The sequence below is a fragment of the Panulirus ornatus genome, chromosome 3 (assembly GCF_036320965.1).
Source record: "Panulirus ornatus isolate Po-2019 chromosome 3, ASM3632096v1, whole genome shotgun sequence".
Classification (NCBI taxonomy): Eukaryota; Metazoa; Arthropoda; class Malacostraca; order Decapoda; family Palinuridae; genus Panulirus; species Panulirus ornatus.
The window spans coordinates 27,042,441-27,063,060 of NC_092226.1; the positions used below are offsets into that span (position 1 = coordinate 27,042,441).

At 39.5% G+C, this 20,620-nt stretch overlaps 1 protein-coding gene across 26 annotated transcripts in view; it reads left to right on the forward strand.

Annotated features, from left to right (window-relative positions):
• enc (R3H domain containing protein encore) overlaps positions 1-20,620 on the forward strand; it is a 944,198-nt gene that overhangs the window by 738,216 nt on the left and 185,362 nt on the right. For all 26 annotated transcript variants that reach the window (XM_071685668.1, XM_071685684.1, XM_071685751.1 and 23 more), the window contains one exon: positions 659-807. In XM_071685668.1, coding sequence (XP_071541769.1) covers positions 659-807 — 149 coding nt within the window. The remainder of the gene's footprint in view (positions 1-658; positions 808-20,620) is intronic.

Sequence of the window (20,620 nt, forward strand, 5' to 3'; positions counted from 1 at the left end):
CCAATTCACTCTATTCCTTGCCCTCCTTTCACCCTCCTGCATGTTCAGGCCCCGATCACACAAAATCTTTTTCACTCCATCTTTCCACCTCCAATTTGGTCTCCCTCTTCTCCTCGTTCCCTCCACCTCCGACACATATATCCTCTTGGTCAATCTTTCCTCACTCATTCTCTCCATGTGCCCAAACCACTTCAAAACACCCTCTTCTGCTCTCTCAACCACGCTCTTTTTATTTCCACACATCTCTCTTACCCTTACGTTACTCACTCGATCAAACCACCTCACACCACACATTGTCATCAAACATCTCATTTCCAGCACCTCCATCCTCCTGCGCACAACTCTATCCATAGTCCACGCCTCGCAACCATACAACATTGTTGGAACCACTATTCCTTCAAACATACCCATTTTTGCTTTCCGAGATAATGTTCTCGACTTCCACACATTCTTCAAGGCTCCCAGAATTTTCGCCCCCTCCCCCACCCTATGATCCACTTCCGCTTCCATGGTTCCATCCGCTGCCAGATCCACTCCCAGATATATAAGATTAATGCAATAGTACCTTTAACAAATTCATGCAGTTGAATATCTTAATGCTTCAATCATTAACAAATTTTAGTAAGTTTGTAGTAATAATATCTTTGTTTTCCACTAGATTCAACCAGTAGTCGGATTAGTGACCAGAGTATGAGCTCAGGCTATAAATCTCAAAGGCAGGACACTAGTTCTACCAATGTCTCCAATACACTTTCTACTACTCCATCCCCAACCACTAGTCAGCACCAACACTCCTCGAGCAACCAGGTAGGTTGATCATAAATGAAGTCAAGGGTTTACATAAAGATGATTTATCCATATTGCCTCATCATCTACAATAATGGTGTTCTCTTGTAGCTGCATTTTAGATGCATAATGACTTTTAAAGTGATGTCACATTTTCAGACCTCATACTTTTGCAGATAAACTTTTTTTTCTAATTTCTCTTTATTTTTTGTTTTCTTACGCTTTCCATTTTTTGTTTCCTCTGTTTATAATGGCAAAATCTATGTGGTAGTAGCCCTCATTTTCCTAGAAACCCAATATGATAAATGTATACTTTTAAGAAAGCCCTAAGTACAAGAGTTAGAGTTACCAAGATGGAACTCTTATATCATAAATCCTTGCTTTGTCCATACAATCTGTTTTATATATATATCTTTTCTAAAAGGGCATAGGTATTAATGATGATGTCAAGGATGGGCCTGATGGGAAAGAAATTAAAGCAAGTTAAACATATTCTTCTAATGATAACACACGTACCTCTTACAGAAAGACAGGTTATAGAACCCAGGTAAGCAAAACAAAAAATGTAGCGGAGGAAGGAAAGAATCAAGCAGTGAATCAAAAACCATGAACTAGCTGCTATACATTTTACATACACATACAATTTTTCCTTCTAAACATTTTGTGAGTTATAGTGAGAGGGTAGAGGCCACAGATTTGCCCATTGTGGAAGAGAAAAGGGTAAGGGTTGATTTAACCATAACCTTCAAGTTTCTCAACCTGTTTACTGACCAAACCAGTCAGGAACACCCAAGAACAACTCTCAGCCTTTGGAGAAGAGACAAAAGTATTTTTGCTTCAGCAGACTTATGGTACAAGTAAGGGAAGAAATATCAGAGGGGCCGTGAGTGTATAATTTCTTTTTCTACTTTTTTTTAACACAATTACTTCCCCCAGCTTATCAGGATGGTGTTAGAAACGAACCAAAATTGGCCACATTTGCACTCGGATCAGAGCCCACCACCCACAGATAAGTTCCAAAGACTATTCTTAGGTTTAGCTTGATTTTTTTCAAAGTCAGCCCATTGACATTAGTACATTCCTGGTATACCACATCGGTCCAGTTCATTCTGTGCCATGCACACTTCTGCCCCTTGTGAATATTCAGGCCTCAGTACCCCATACTACCTTCTCTCGATCCTTTCATCTCTCTCTTGGTTTCTCTCCCTTTTTTTCCTCAATTTTTGATATGTAGATCCTCTCATTCTGTCTTTTCCAAGTCATTCTCTCCATATGTCTGAACCATTATGGCACACCCTGGTCAGTTCTCTCAATTAGAATGTGTTTCCTTCTCCATCTCTCTCTTACTCTTAATTCCTCACACATTCAACTGGTGTCACATCACATGTTCTTTGGCATTTGTATTCCAATTCATTCATCATTTTGCATTTTTCGTGTTCAAGGCACCAGATTTATGTCAGGACAACTCTAGAGACTGGGACAACTTTATCTTCAGGCATACCTATCTTTGCCCTGATAGCCACTGACTTTTCCTGCATACTCCTCAGTGCACTCAGGACACTCAACTTTATTCCTATGATTCCTGCATCTATCACATGCACTCCCAGACACCTAAAGGAGTCCCCTTCCTTGAGGTCCTTCCCAGTCAAAGCTACATGCAGACTTTCCTATTTCACTGTACTGTTGCATGTCATTACCATAATTTGTTCACATTTGTTCCCAACTTTCTGATATCACACGTTCCCTCAAACTCTTTTTCAAGATTCTGGTGTTTCTATCTGGAGCCTGCCACAAGAGCCATGTCATTTGCAAACAGCAACTGTTTTATCTCTCATGTTCCTCATGCCCAACACATGATAGACTGCCCCAACTCTAAATCTTTGGCATTAACCTCCCTCACTACACTCTCCATAAACAGATTAAATAACCACGATGACACCACAGATCATTTATGCAGATCCTCTTTCATCAGGAACTATTCGCTATTCTCCCTTCCTGCTAATAGCGATGCCTTACTGTCTGGTAAAAACTCCTCACTGCATTTGGCAACTTTCCATGCATCCCATATATTCATGGCATCTTTCACAAGGTCTCTCTCTCATCCCTATCAAACACATTCTCCAGTTCCATAAATGCCACTTACAATTTACTCCCTTTTGCCAAGAAATTCTCAAAAAAATCTTCAAGGCAAACTCTTGGTCAGTGTAACCTCTATTTCACCCATAGCTACATTACACCTCTCCAGTCAGACATTATGTGCATTTCTTTGTCTTTTCAATTGCTACTAGGTATCATTTTTTTTATTTAATCAAGATTAAAAAAGAGCATTAGATTTAGAATGGATCAGGGATTCAAATAGGCAAACTGATGAGAGATGTCAAGTATAAGTCTTTTGAAGTTTTTTAGTGGTCATTCTGTAATACTGATTGATAAAGAGATAGAAAGAATTGCAGAAATGAAGAGAATTAGGAAGTTTATGAAAAAATGGGTAAGGAGTGGTGTAACACAGTACAGGTTGTTCCTCTCTAATCAAGCGCTATGTGGTATGGCAACTCCCATGGTCCAGCATGTTTTGAATCTGCTGCCATTGGTTTGTGGATCTTCCATCAGAGTGGCACTGTTAGCAGCACAAAAGTGCCAAAACCTGTTTACACTGCAGCCAAGCTAACTAAGTCCTGTTAATTTCTGTTTTTTGCTGAAAATGAAAGCCAGAAAAGTTTAAAGCTTCAGAAAACTTTGAAAGGTTCCAGGAGTACAGAATTACACAGTGCACTTATAAAGTGGTTTAAGGTTTTATTCACATTTACTCTCAACTTTCTCCTTTCACACTTTTTTAAACTCAGTCACCAACCTCTGCAGTTTCTCACATGAATCATCCACCAGAGCTATATCATTGGCAAACAACAACTGACTCACTTCCCAGGCCCTCTTGTCCACAACAGACTGCATACTTGCCCCTCTCTCCAAAATACTTGCATTCACCTCCCTAACCACCCCATCCATGAACAAATCAAACAACCATGGGGACATCACACACCCCTGCCGCAGACCGACATTCACTGGAAACTAATCACCATCTTCTCTTCCTTCTCGTTACTTATGCCTTACAACCTTGGTAAAAACTTTTCACTGCTTCTAGCAACTTACCTCCCACACCATATATTCTTAAAACCTTCCACAAAGCATCTCTATCAGCCCTATCATATGCATTCTCCAGATCCATGAATACTACATACATTTGTTTTTCTAACAAAAATTCATTAAAGCAAACACCTGATCCAACTATCCTCTACCACTTTGGAAACCACACTGCTCTTCCTCAATCTGATGCTCAGTACATGCCTTCACCCTCTCACTCAGTACCCTCCCATGTAATTTCCCAGGATTACTCAACAAACTTATACCTCTGTAGTTTGAACACTCAACTTTATCCCCTTTGCCTTTGCACAGTGGTACTATGCATGCATTCCACCAGTCCTCAGGCACTTCACCATGGTCCATACATACACTGAATATACTTACCAACCAATCAACAACACAGTCACCCCCTTTTTTGATTGATTCCACTGCAGTACCATCCAAACCCACCGCCTTGCCAAAATTCAGCTTCTGCTAAACTTTCACTACCTCTTCTCTCTTCACCAAATCATTCTCCCTGACCCTCTCACTTCATACACCACCCTGACCAAAACACCCTTTATCTGCCACTCTATCATCAGACACATTCAACAAACCTTCAAAATACTCACTCCATCTCCTTCTTACTCTGTCACTATCTGTTATCACTTCCCCACATGCCCACTGCACCGATGTTACCATTGGTTCTTTTGCCTTACACATGTTTTTTACCTTCTTCCAAAACATCTTTTTATTCTTCCGAAAATTTACCGATATCCTCTCACCCTAACTCTCATTTGCCCTCTCTTTCAACTCATGCACCTTTCTCTTGACCTCTTGCCACTTTCTTTTATACATCTCCCAGTCATTTACACTATTTCCTTGCAAATATTGTCCAAATGCCTCTCTTTTTCACTAACAATCTTACTTCATCCTACCACACACTACCCTTTCTAATCTGCCCACCTCCCACCTTTCTCATACCACATGCATCTTTTGCACAAGCCATCACTACTTCCTTAAATACACCCCATTCCTCAACCACTCCCCTTATGTCACTTGCTGTCATCTTTTGCCATTCTACATTCAATCTCTCCTGATACTTCCTCACACAAGTCTCCTTTCCAAACTCTCACCACTCTCTTCTCCCCAACATTCTCTCATCTTTTCTGAAAACCTTTACAAATCTTCACCTTCACCTCCACAAGATAGTGATTAGACATTCCTCCAGCTGCCCCTCTCAGCACATCAGCATCCAAAAGTCTCTCTTTTACACGCCTGTCAGTTAACGCATAGTCCAATAATGCCCTTTGACCATCTCTCCTACTCACATACGTATACTTATGTATAACTCTTTTCAGATCAGGTATTCCCAATCACCAGTCTTTTTCACCACACAAATGCACAAGCTCTTCACCATTTCCATTCACAACACTGAACACCCCAGGTACACCACTTATACCCCCAGCTGCCACATTACTCACCACATTTGAATCACCCATCTCTATAACCTGGTCTCGTGCATCAAAGCTGCTAATACACTCACTGAACTGCTCCCAAAACACTTGCCTTTCATGATCTTTCTTCTCATGACCAGGTGCATAGGCTCCAATAATCACCCATCTCTCTCCATCCACTTTCAGTTTTACCCAGATCAATCTAGAATTTACTTTCTTTCACTCTATCACATACTCCCACATATCCTGCTTCAGGAATATTGCTACTCCTTCCCTAGCTCTTGTCCTCTCACCAACCCCTGACTTTACTCCCAAGACCTTCCCAAACCACTCTTCCCCCTTACTCTTGAGCTTTGTTTTACTCAGAGCCAGGCCATCCAGGTTTCTTCCCTCAAACATACTACCTATCTCTCCATTCTTCTCATCTTGGTTACATCCACACACATTCAGACACCCCAATCTGAGCCTTTGAGGAAGATGAGCACTCCCTGCTTGACTTTCCTTCTTTCTCTTTTTTGAAATCTAGTCACCTTCTACGATACATGGGAAGTATGTGGGAAGTATTCTTTCTCCCCTATCCTCAGGGATAAATTGAGAAATAATATGAAAATTGAGAAATGATATGATATTGAGAAGTAAATTGAGAAATATGAAAAATTATAACTGATGGATGAAGAAATTAGGATTCTGGGAAGCATTTTTAAAGAACATTATTGCAAAATTGATAAGAGGAATTTAAAATGAAAGTAGTGGAAGAAAAAGGGAGCATTTAGTGGGAAAGATCAGAGATATAAGCCCATAGGTACTTTCAGAATGTCCCTCAGATAAACAAACAAAAGGGAATGCTCTTTTCACTGAGATCAAAGACTTTCAAAATTAGAGGATAGAGAACAGGATTTAAATCCAGGCTTAAGGATGAAGGACAGGGTAATGGTTTGTGCAGAGGAACAGAGATCTGAAGACTTTGAAACAGTGGGACATTAGTAGATTACTACAGTATGTGAAGGTGTAAAGAGAGAGGTTATTATAAACTGTTAGAACAGTAAGGGAAATACAAAAAAGGTTTAAGAATTCATGATCAGTGCATGAAGGCTATCAGAACAATATTAGAAATTTCCAGAGATGCAGAAATGAACAAGTCACTGTTGCTGAGCTTCACTACAGTGAGCTTCACTAAAACGTAAGCTGACCAAAAACTGGGAGATTTAGTGGGCATACTTAATTGATAATTTTTGAACAAAAGTGGACACTATTCCAGTAAAAGAAGAAATTACAAAAATAGAAATATGCCAGATTTAGTTTTTAAGATAAAATACATTAAAAGAAGATAAGTCAAGCTGTAAAGGATGACCAGTAATGGATAGTCTCTACATATAATTCTTTAGAATGGAAGTTATGAGGAAGAATAAGAAACTGTCTATCTATCTGTCTATATCTCTGATGCCTGTTTTCACCAAGAAATCCCATCAAGGAGGTGGCCAGGGCGAGAGAGTCTTTACTTATAGCTGTCCTTACATGCCTCCCTTGCAAACACCATTCCATGCATTCTTCCACTATTTCTCTCCATCCAGTACACTCTCACTCTATTATCCCATGTCCTTTCACACCCACTCCTTTAATTGTACTAACATTCACTTTCATTCTTTCCACATGCCCAAACCATGTCAAAGTATCATGTTTCACCCACTTTACCACTCCTCAGTTCACATCTTTTGTATTCCCTAGCATACCACACGCTCCTCTCAAATAGCCCATTTCCACAGTCTGGATTCTTAACCTCTTTGACTCATTCCATGTCCATGTTTTGGCTGCATAGGTCATCACTTCCGTACATTACACCTCTACACTTCATTATTCTGTAAAGGAATCCAGTGACTCTTTTGCCCTTTAGTGCTCTCTCCCTTATCACTCTCCTTCCATATCTTCAAACTTACCCAAAACAGCTCCCTAATACTTAACTTCCTCTCACCTCTCCCAGCCTTTCTCTCCCCATATCCCAAACACAGTTTAGTGTACTTTCTTCTTTCTCTCTCTCTATAGTTTTGCAAAATCTATACTTGCCCATTGTTTCCTTTCAAACATCATTACTTTACTTTTACTTACATTTACCTTCAATCGCTTAAGCTTGCACACATCATAAAAGACACTTACAACCTTCAGCAGCTCCTTTTCATTCTCAGCAAACAGCACAGCATCATTCACAAACAGGCTTGCCACTATTGGCCATAGCTCACCACCACACTTCTCTCTGTCTCTCTCTCTGCACCTCATTTCTTAAGTTTTGCTTTCATCTCTCCTGTCACTCCATCCATACATATATTAAAAAGCTATGATGATGTCACACAGCCCTGCCTCATACCCACATGTATACCGAAACTTTTACTCAACTCTCAATTCTTACACGATAATTTGCTTCTCTGTAGAAGGCTTTCACACAATCCAATGGTTTCCCCCTACCACATATATTTTTACAACATTCCTTAAAGCATTCCACTCAACCCTGTTCTCCAGATCCATAAAAGCTGCATACAACCTACCTTCTGCTAAATACTTCTCCATAGTCATCTTTACAGAAAATCTGATCCACACATTCCTTACCTTTCCTAAAAACCCCTTGTTCCTCACTTATTCTGCATTCAGTAGTTTCCATCATTCTATCATTCATCATTCTTGCATACACTTTTCCAAGTACACTTAACAGTTTTTTTTCATACGTATTTGCTATTTCCTGTGTTAGCAGGGTAGCGTTAAGAACAGAGGATTGAGCCTTAGAGGTAATAACCTCACTTGGTCCCCTTCTGTGTTCCTTCTTTTGGAAAATTAAAAAAGGGAGGGGAGGATTTCCAGCCCCCGCTCCCTCCCCTTTTAGTCGCCTTCTGCGACACGCAGGGAATATGTGGGAAGTATTCTCCCCTATCCCCAGGGATAACTTAACAGACTTTTCTCTCCTATAATTGCTTCATACATCCTTAGCACTTTTTCCTTGAAATAAAGGAAAAAATGAACAAAATTAGCCTTCACCCAATCCTCAGGCACAACTTTCTATTTCCATGCTGAATTACATATCAGAAGCATCTACTCTATCAGACTTTCTTCTCCATACTTCGGCATTTCAACCATAATCCCATCCACTGCAGGTGCCTTTCCTACCTTCAGCCTCTTTACTGTCCTTCTTATGTCCCTTTTTTCTATAGGCCCTTGCACTTGTATCCTCTTTTTCATCCTCCATACCCATGCATGTAGCTACTACAGCCTCACATTCTTCTACATTTGTCAGTTCTTCAAAACACAATTCTTATATTGAAATATGATGAAAAATTATTGCTTAGTATTATTAGATTTAGTAGCACGGAACCTGAGAATATCAGATATGATATACCAATTGGAAAAAAGGTGAATATGTAATGCTTCAGTTTGATTATATAGTAAATGAGAATGTAAAGAGAGCAGAGTTAAGACTAAACTCGATGAAGAGATATACAGGTACACCATCGAATTTCTGGCAAATGATGGTTCGGGACCTCCTTTAGTCCGGATAAAATTACGTGAGGGAACTTGAAATTACTACAGCCACCAAACTAGTTTACTAGGGGGCCACAAATGGCGTTGTATGTAGGGCACGCTTATTTACGTTCTTTACACTGCACTTATCGGTGGTGAAACCACAATTCTGTGAGATTCTTAGCTTATTTTGCTTAAATCTAACCCTAGCTATGGCTTCTCAGACATATGAGAGTGTCAGTCGTGGTGTCAAACGTAAACACCAGTCCATATCGGTCCAAGATAAAATAGAACTGTTGAAAAAAATGGACCTTGGTGTTTCAGTGCATAAGCTGTGTGACATCTACAGTATTGGTTTGTCAACTGTTTAATACATAAAGAAGCAAATGGAGAAAATATTGAAATTCTATGCAGACAGCGATTCCAAGAAGCAAATGATGATTAGAAAAACTATGAAAGATGGTAAGAGTACTGAGCACGATTGAGTGATGATGGAATGGTTTTGACAGCGTCAGAGGTGATGGAGTGGACTTGTCAGGGAGCACAATAATGAACCAGGCTAAGTTGTTCCATGAAGAACTTAAATTACAACATGAGCGTAACTGTAGTGAAGGATGGCTTCAAAGATTTAAGAAGCATCATGGAATTTCCATGGATAAAGTGTGCCAAGAAAAGCAGTTTGCAAACCACGAAGGAGCTGCTGAGTATGTGGATGAATTTGCGAAACTCGTAGCTGATGAGCACCTCAGTCCTGAGCAGGTGGAAATGTATTTCATTTATTCATTTAATGTACATTTAATATTTGTTTAATTTAAATTTCTAGCAGTCCATGGTATACTTTAGACACATGAGAGATGTATAATTAGTGGGTTAGAGGTGTGTTGATGAATTATTATTACGTGACCTCGGTTGGTCCAGTAAAATGGTTAATCTGGCAAGGATTTGGAACCAAGAGTGCCGGAAAATCGGTGGTGTACCTGCAGTTGTGTAACCATGCAGTACTTAAAAATCTCCATTATGAGAGGGAAATGGAGTTCAATAGCCACAAACCAGTGCATTATGGGGGAAGGTTCTGTGAAATTTGCAGTGAACATTTAGGAACATGGATGCCTTTAGCTTCAGATGCAGAAGGACCATTAAGAAAGTGATGACTGGTTCAGTAAAAGATGTTAAAAAGCAAAGGAACTTCATGATGTGCTGTGACAAAGATATAGGCAACACATCAGCCACCAGCATTTGTAAAAGGTTTAAGAGAACAGGAAACAAGGATAAAAAGAAATTTTGAATGAATTATAAGTTAAAGAGCATCTAATAATGTTAATGGACTCAAAGGAAGCATAATAATGGATGATATTAGGATATATGAGGAACTGAATGACAAAGTTGAAAAGTGCTTTCACAGTGGAAGACACCATATCTCCAACAACAGTGAGATGGAATAGGGAGAAGTATTGGAAAGTATTGAAATATCTAAAGAAGACAGACACACAATACTGAAATGTCTTGACCCATATAAGGCTCATGGATCATGATGAAATTTCTTCATTTATGTTGAGGATGAATACTTCATACATTTGACAAACCACATGAACTAATTTTCAAGATGCTACTGGAGAAAGGATACTGGGAGGAGGTGCTGAACTATGGGCCAGTCTCCTTGACTGGTTTGGTCTGTAAGGTACTAGTAAAGATGATCAGTTAGCAACTGAGTGACTTCATGTAGATGAGAATTATCTTAGTGAAGACACCATGGTTTCAGGGGAAGGATTTCATGAATGATAAACCTCATAAATCTCTGCTGGAGAATGAGCTCTGATTTAGACAAAAGAGAAACCTGGTTGGATTGCTTGTATTAGGACTCCCAAAAAGCATATGATCCTCTGCCACATAGGAAGCAGGTAAAGAAGCTGGATCTTCAGGCAGGAATAAAGGAAGACTCCTTCAATGGACTGCAAGGTACTGGTAAAGATGATCAGATAGCAACTGAGTGACTTCATGTAGATGAGAATTATCTTAATGAGGGTACCATGGTTTCAGAGGAAGGAGTTCATGAGTAATAAACCTCATAAATCTTTGCTGGAGAGTGAGCTCTGTTTCAGACAAAAGAGAATCCTGGATAGATTGCTTGTATTAGAACTCCCCAAAAGCATATGATCCTCTGCCACATAGGAAGCAGGTAAAGAAGCTGGATCTTCAGGCAGGAATAAGGGAAGACTCCTTCAATGGACTGAAGACTATATTAGAGAATGACAACAAAGTATACATGTCAGGAAGCTTTCTTAAAATGAGCTGAGGTTACCAGTGGCATGCTGCAGGGTTTTCTGCTTGGATGTCATACTTCTTGATCTATGTAAAAAACTTTACAGAAGGATTAGACTCCTACCTGAACATATTTGCAGATGACACAGTGGTCATGAGGGAAGTAAAACATGAGGATGATTACCTCAACTTACAAGGGAACCTAGCCAAACTCCAAAGTTGATCTGATACAAGGTTGATGAAGTTCACCATACATGAATATAAAATGGTGAGGATCGGACACAGTGAAAGAAAGCCTCAATATGACAACCGTCCCACAGAATATTAGCGTAAGGAATTTGTGTTTGGGAGGAGCTTGGAAGTTGACATTGTCACTAACCTGTAACTAGAGTCCCACCCAATGGTATTCTAGGACAAGGAGATGGAAATAAGCAAACTATTCTTATCCTACCTTAGGCTAGAACTGGAATATTGTTCTCAAGTTTAGGTACACAAATAAAGAAGCACAAAGAACTATGAGAGAAAGTTCAGAGGAGGGCAATAAAAATGGCACAGAATTCAGAAAGCTAAGTTATAGGGAAAGGCTAAAGGCTTTAGATTTGCCCAGCATGGAAGAGAGAAGAGCGAGGGGTGATGTGATGACAGCCTTCAAGTTTTGTCATCTTGATAATGTACACAGTGAAAAGTTCTTTGATGGTTCCTGGGACATAACATGAAATTAGAGAAGAATCTTGTTAAAAAGGATCAAAAAAAATAATTCATATGAATGGAGTAAAGTGAATGTGAGAATAATTAATATAGATAGCATGCTGAAGTTTAAAAAGTTTTATGATAATAGAGATGGGCCCCACAAGTGTAAAACTCCCTTTCCATACAGAGAAAATAGGTAATTACTCAGTCTAACCTGATCTGTCCAGATGGGTATATAATAGCATGGAGGGACAGAAAATAAAGGAGGGAAGGGACTTGCCCTCACTAAAAAGGGTTCCATTAAATTTCAGTAAATATCTTGTATTGGATGCCTTCAGGCAATACCTAATGGGTAGCACTACTCTTGGTAGGAAGTGTACAGTAATACTCTTAGTTTGCAATCCTGCAAAGAACTGCAGTGAAGGAACTGTAAACAGGGAAGGAATAATGAGGGTAATAAAGGAAACAGTAAGACACTCGCCTTGGAATGGTAAAGTACAGATAATCAGGGTTTATGATGACATGGATATTTCTGTGTATCTATCTTTCTATATCTCTGATGCCCATTCCCCTCAGGAATACCCTTCAAGGATATGGCCATGGCAAAAAAGTCTTCACTTATCCATGTCCTTACATACTTTCTTCACATACACCATTCCACACATTCTTCAACCATTTCTCTTCCCCCAGAGCTCTTCCACTGTATTTCTCTATGTTGCAGGTGGTCTTCCTCTTACACCAGCCTCTTTAATTATACTATCATACACTTTCCTTTTAACCTCCTCATTCTGCATTCTTTCCATATGCCCAAACCACCTAAGTATTGCATTTCACCCACTCTACAATTCATACCCTTTGCATTCCATGCCTTACCACATCTCTCATATGCCCTCTCATTTCTTTCTTCATTCTCTCGTCATACAGCATGCTCTCCTCAAATAGCTCATTTCCACTGCCTAGATTCTTGATCTCTGTAATTCATTCCATGTCCATGTTTCAGCTGCATAGGTCAGGGTTGGGAGGACTATGCTGTCCCTCAATCCTTTCTTCACTAATGTACTTACCACTGCTCTTCATAATTCTGTTAAGGGACCCAATAACCTTTCTACCCTATACTGCTTTCTTTCCCTTATTTCCCCTTCCATATCACCAAATTTACCCAAGGTATCTCCCAAATATTTAGATTCTCTCACCTTTTCCAGTTTTTCTCCTTCCCTGTCTTTAACATAGTTTAGTACATTTTCTTCCTTCTCTGTGTAGGGCTTTGCAAAACATATGCTTTCACTCTCTTTACTTTTAAACACCATTATTTTATCTTTACTAGCATTCACTTTCAATCACCTGTGCTTATACATCATAAAACACACTTAAAACCTTATGCAACTCTTATTCATTCTCAGCAAACACACAGTATCACTCACAAACAGGCTTGTGATTAGCTGCCATACCTCACCACCACACTCATCACTGTCTGCACATCAATTTTCATTTTGCTTTTATTTTTCTTATCACCTCACCATATATACTTTACTTCACACTCAATTCTCCATCCACTCTTACACAAACTTTCCTATGCCATAGAAGGCTTTCATATCATCCAACAGTTATCCCCTTACCACATACATCCTTAAAACATTCCATAGACCATTCCACTTAATTCTGTCATACGCTTTCTCTGGATCAGTAAAAGCTGCATACAACTTGCATTTTGCTGGATACTTTTCAACATTTATTCTTACCACAGAAATCTGATTCATGCATCCCCTATCTTTCCTAAAACCCTCTTGCTCCTAACTCATTCTACACTGTCACTTCCATCACTCTATCAGTCAACTCTCATGCATACACTTTGCCTAGTATACTTCAATAAATTATTCTTCTTTAATTGATATATACATCCTAATCACCTTTTCCTTTGAATAACAGAACAATAATAGCTTTCGCCCAATCCTCAGACAGTTTTCTGCTTCCATGCTAAGCTACATATTAAGTGCATACACTCTGTCACACTTTCTCCATATTTCAACATTTCAGCCATAATATCATCCACTCCAGGAGCTGTTCCTACTTTCACCTTCATTATCACCCTTTTTTACCTAACTTGTCATATACCCCTTGCACTTGTATTTTTTTCCTTCCATTTCCCATACCCATGCATACAAAGGAATTCAAACAGCAACAGATCATTCAGTCCTTATGAGACTGTTTGTGATAGTGGAAGATATCAGAAACTCAGAATAGTGGGGTAATAGTCAGAAAGTATACATATTAACCTACAGATTGTGAAAGTGATTTAAGGAGGTGCAAATAATGTTAAGTCTTGAAGCAAAATATCTGTCATCTGTTTTTAAACATATCTAGTTTTGCTTTCAACCACTCTAATTAGCAGATTATTTTGTACGTTTATTATCCTGTTGAATGAAATGCACTTTGCCTCATTCAAGGTAAAACACTTACTCACAAGTTTGTATCCATTACTGTGAGTTAAATCAGATGCATCAGGTCTTTAGTAACTTGATAGATCATCAAAGCTTTTGATAATTTTGAATTTTTGTATTAGATCACCTCTTATCCTTTTCTTTTCTAGGCTAATTAGATTCAAGTTGTCTAATCTGCTCTCCTAAGATTTTTTCTCATCAATGAATCATCTTGGTAGCTCTATGCTGTACTCTTTCCATTCTGTCTGTCTTTTTGAAGATAGGGTGACCAAGACTAAACACAGTTTTCAAGATGGGGCAAACCAATGAATTGTAAAGAGTAAGAATGATTTCCTTGGACTTAGATTTGAAGGTCCTACCAGCAAATCCAATAATTTTGTTCACTCCTTTTACTGCTGTGCACTAGTCACTTGGTTTTAGGTTACCAGAGATTATTATGCCCAAAGTCTTTTTTCCCCATTTTCCTTCTGCATTTCAACAGAATTTATACTGTAGCTTGCCTTTTTGTTTTTGCTGCCTATACATAAAATTTTACACTTATGAGTATAAAAATTCATGTGCTACCTATGAGCCCAGTCCATCAGTTTGAAGCTGCAGACATGCAAGTTCATTTGTAGATATATTGCCCAGTTTTATATCATCATCTTTTGATATTTTGCAATGCAGCCAATTATCAATATCATTGATATGTAAATAGGGAGAGAACCAGTCTCAAGACTGATCCTTGTGGTACTCCACTTGTTTTATCTAACCATTCTGAGGCTTGACCATTACTCACAACCTTCTTTATGGTGAGTCAACAACTTCCAATCTACCTAAGTACAAATCCATTAATGCCATGTGACAATTTTTTTTTTGTAACCTTTGATATGGATCAAATGCTTTATGAAAATCGAGATAGATGACATCATGTGCTTTAATTTTGTTATTGATTATATCATAAAAGATATAATCAGTTGTTGTTCGCTGATGATACAGCGCTGGTGGCTGATTCATGTGAGAAACTGCAGAAGCTGGTGACTGAGTTTGGTAAAGTGTGTGAAAGAAGAAAGTTAGGAGTAAATGTGAATAAGAGCAAGGTTATTAGGTACAGTAGGGTTGAGGGTGAAGTCAATTGGGAGGTAAGTTTGAATGGAGAAAAACTGGAGGAAGTAAAGTGTTTTAGATATCTGGGAGTGGATCTGGCAGCGGATGGAACCATGGAAGCGGAAGTGAATCATAGGGTGGGGGAGGGGGCAAAAATCCTGGGAGCCTTGAAGAATGTGTGGAAGTCGAGAACATTATCTCGGAAAGCAAAAATGGGTATGTTTGAAGGAATAGTGGTTCCAGCAATGTTGTATGGTTGCGAGGCGTGGGCTATGGATAGAGTTGTGCGCAGGAGGGTGGATGTGCTGGAAATGAGATGTTTGAGGACAATGTGTGGTGTGAGGTGGTTTGATCGAGTAAGTAATGTAAGGGTATGAGAGATGTGTGGAAATAAAAAGAGCGTGGTTGAGAGAGCAGAAGAGGGTGTTTTGAAATGGTTTGGGCACATGGAGAGAATGAGTGAGGAAAGATTGACCAAGAGGATATATGTGTCGGAGGTGGAGGGAACGAGAAGTGGGAGACCATATTGGAGGTGGAAAGATGGAGTGACAAAGGTTTTGTGTGATTGGGGCCTGAACATGCAGGAGGGTGAAAGGAGGGCAAGGAATAGAGTGAATTGGATCGATGTGGTATACCGGGGTTGACGTGCTATCACTGGATTGAATCAGGGCATGTGAAGCGTCTGGGGTAAAACATGGAAAGTTGTGTGGGGCCTGGATGTGGAAAGGGAGCTGTGGTTTCGGGCATTATTGCGTGGCAGCTAGAGAATGAGGGTGAACGAATGGGGCCTTTGTTGTCTTTTCCTCGTGCTACCTCGCACACATGAGGGGGGAGGGGGAAGGTATTCCATGTGTGGCGAGGTGGCGATGGGAGTGAATGGGGGCAGACAGTGTGAATTGTGTGCATGGGTATATATGTATTTGTCTGTGTATGTATATATATGTGTACATTGAGATGTATAGGTATGTATATTTGCGCATGTGGACGTGTGTGTGTATACATTGTGTATGCGGGTGGGTTGGGCCATTTCTTTCGTCTGTTTCCTTGCGCTACCTCGCAAACGTGGGAGACAGCGACAATGCAAAATAATAATAATAATATATGTATATCTTTTTTCTTTTCTTTCGTACTATATATATATATATATATATATATATATATATATATATATATATATATATATATATATATATATTTTTTTTTTTCATTTATTTTCCTTTGTCGCTGTCTCCCGCGTTTGCAAGGTAGCGCAAGGAAACAGATGAAAGAAATGGCCCAACCCACCCCCATACACAATGTATACACACAAACGTCCACACACGCAAATATACATACCTATACATCTCAATGTACACATATATATACATACACAGACACATACATATATACCCATGCACACAATTCACACTGTCTGCCCCCATTCACTCCCATCGCCACCTCGCCACACATGGAATACCTTCCCCCTCCCCCTCATGTGTGCGAGGTAGCACTAGGAAAAGACAACAAAAGGCCCCATTCGTTCACACTCAGTCTCTAGCTGCCATGCAATAATGCCCGAAACCACAGCTCCCTTTCCACATCCAGGCCCCACACAACTTTCCATGGTTTACCCCAGGCGCTTCACATGCCCTGATTCAATCCACTCACAGCACGTCAACCCCGGTATACCACATCGATCCAATTCACTCTATTCCTTGCCCTCCTTTCACCCTCCTGCATGTTCAGGCCCCGATCACACAAAATCTTTTTCACTCCATCTTTCCACCTCCAATTTGGTCTCCCTCTTCTCCTCGTTCCCTCCACCTCCGACACATATATCCTCTTGGTCAATCTTTCCTCACTCATTCTCTCCATGTGACCAAACCATTTCAAAACACCCTCTTCTGCTCTCTCAACCACGCTCTTTTTATTTCCACACATCTCTCTTACCCTTACGTTACTTACTCGATCAAACCACCTCACACCACGCATTGTCCTCAAACATCTCATTTCCAGCACATCCATCCTCCTGCGCACAACTCTATCCATAGTCCACGCCTCGCAACCATACAACATTGTTGGAACCACTATTCCTTCAAACATACCCATTTTTGCTTTCCGAGATATTGTTCTCGACTTCCACACATTCTTCAAGGCTCCCAGAATTTTCGCCCCCTCCCCCACCCTATGATCCACTTCCGCTTCCATGGTTCCATCCGCTGCCAGATCCACTCCCAGATATCTAAAACAATTCACTTCCTCCAGTTTTTCTCCATTCAAACTCACCTCCCAATTGAATTGACCCTCAACCCTACTGTACCTAATAACCTTGCTCTTATTCACATTTACTCTTAACTTTCTTCTTTCACACACTTTACCAAACTCAGTCACCAGCTTCTGCAGTTTCTCACATGAATCAGCCACCAGCGCTGTATCATCAGCGAACAACAACTGACTCACTTCCCAAGCTCTCTCATCCCCAACAGACTTCATACTTGCCCCTCTTTCCAAAACTCTTGCATTCACCTCCCTAACAACCCCATCCATAAACAAATTAAACAACCATGGAGACATCACACACCCCTGCCGCAAACCTACATTCACTGAGAACCAATCACTTTCCTCTCTTCCTACACGTACACATGCCTTATATATATATATATATATATATATATATATATATATATGTTTGAGAACAATGTGAGGTGTGAGGTGGTTTGATCGAATAAGTAATGTAAGGGTAAGAGTGATGTGTGGAAATAAAAAGAGCGTGGTTGAGAGAGCAGAAGAGGGTGTTTTGAAATGGTTTGGGCACATGGAGAGAATGAGTGAGGAAAGATTGACCAAAAAGATATATGTGTCGGAGGTGGAGGGAACGAGAAGTGGGAGACCAAATTGGAGGTGGAAAGATGGAGTGAAAAAGATTTTGAGTGATTGGGGCCTGAACATGCAGGAGGGTGAAAGGCGGGCAAGGAATAGAGTGAATTGGATTGATGTTTTATACCGGGGTTGACGTGCTGACAGTGGATTGAATCAGGGCATGTGAAGCGTCTGGGGTAAACCATGGAAAGTTGTGTGGGGCCTGGATGTGGAAAGGGAGCTGTGGTTTCGGGCATTATTGCATGACAGCTAGAGACTGAGTGTGAACGAATGGGGCCTTTGTTGTCTTTTCCTAGCGCTACCTCGCACACATGAGGGGGAGGGGGATGGTATTCCATGTGTGGCGAGGTGGCGATGGGAATGAATAAAGGCAGACAGTTTGAATTGTGTTTATGGGTATATATGTATGTGTGTGTGTGTATATATATGTATACATTGAGATGTATAGGTATGTATATTTGCGTGTGTGGACGTGTATGAATATACATGTGTATGGGGGTGGGTTGGGCCATTTCTTTCGTCTGTTTCCTTGCGCTACCTCGCAAACGCGGGAGACAGCGACAAAGCAAAATAATAATAATAATAATAAAAGAAATCAAGATTTGTCAGACATGAGTGATTTCATCAAAAGTCATGCTGAGAATCATTTACTGATGATGATTTCATGAGTTTTCAACTATGGTGATTAAGCTAATTGGACAATGATTTATGCACTTTGGCTTATTGCCTTTCTTAATCACTGTTATATTGGCAAACTTTTATTCATCTGGAACTTTTACCTATAACAAGTGACTTATCAAAAAGGGCAGTCAAGGGATTAACTATCTCATTTTTTGCCTCTTATTAACCTAAGATAAAACTTATCAGAGCATGCCTTTTATTCATCTTAATTTCCTATATTGCTGATAGTATGTCCTCAGTGGCTCTGATGTCAATTTATTGAAGAACATTCTCCTCTCTCATCAATGAAACTGGATTTGGGATATGGGTTGTATTTTCTGTTGTAAATACAGATGCAAAAAAGTAAATTTAAGACTTTTGCCATGGCCTCATTGTTTTGAACCAAGTCACCATTTCCCGTAATTAATATACCAAGTGCTGTGTCACGATTCTCTTGCTTTTGACATAGCTGTAAAGTTCCATAAGTTTTCTTTTGCTATTTTTGGCAATATACATCTCATATTGATATTATTTTGTAAAACTCTTTGAATTTTTCTGCAGATTTACATAATTTGCTCTGTCATGTTGGTTGTTGGTCTCTTTGAGTTTCTAATGGGCTAATTTCTTAGACAACAGGCACTTTTTTATTTGACTTCCACCACTTTGGCTTCGTTATAGAAATAGACCGTCTGCTATGCATTGGCTCATATGTTCATCTGCTGCTTTGAAGGTTATACTGAAGCTTTTCAAAGCTACATTCTTGTCATTTACGATGATCATATCATCCCAAGTTTACTTTTCAAAAGTGCAGTGCAAAGATCATTAGAATTTGCATGTGCAAGATAAAGTATTTTTTTTTTGTGACTATTGCTTTGACCAACATTACATGCAGTGTTGAAAGTGGCCTCAAAAGGTTGAATCATCAGAAACCACATGGCTGGAGTTTATAGAAATTATTGAGAAACAGAATCAAAGGTTAACACAGTTGGAGGAAAAGATGGAAAGTAGAGAAATTAATCAAAATATGAAATGTCTCATCATACGTGGGAGGAAAATTTGTATGTAAAGCATTGTAGTCAGAGGGCATGAGCACAGAAAATCACTTTAATTGAGGAGAATCTGTAGAATTATAACCAGAGGCATACATAGGGAAAACAAACAACTGGTGGAGCCATTATCATATATCAGTGTTATCTATTTTTATGCTAAATGGATGAGATAATGTTAGAGCAGTAAGAAGGCTGTAGGAAGGAAGGTACTATGGTTGAAAAGCATCAAGGATCAGAAGAGTCTTTATTGGATGTTTTAGAGATCGTACAACAAAAGAAAATGCCCATTGCACAGAGCACAGAGACTACTAATGATAGAGCAGGAAGTGAGTTGCAGAATACGAGCATAAAGACTGATATAATGAAAAAGAAACCTGGGCACACCAAAACAAAAATACACAGGGAAGTAAGTGAAGCTGTAGAGAGAATGAGATGCACCATTAGAAACAGAAGAGTCACGAATGTTTATGCTACAATAGATGCAGTTATTAAAAAAAGATAAGAATGAAAAATGGAGATAACCAGAAACATGGAGGTTGATGAGTCAATAATGATGGGATTTAGTAAGAAAGTGGGTAGCATTGAAGTTGGGTAGAGTGAAGCAGCAGGTTAATAGATTAGATAATTGATTTTTGGGTTGGAGGAATATCATATTCCATACAAAAAGGGAAAGGTGATGAAGGAAGGAATGCTGATCAAAAGACTTGTAGAGGCCATA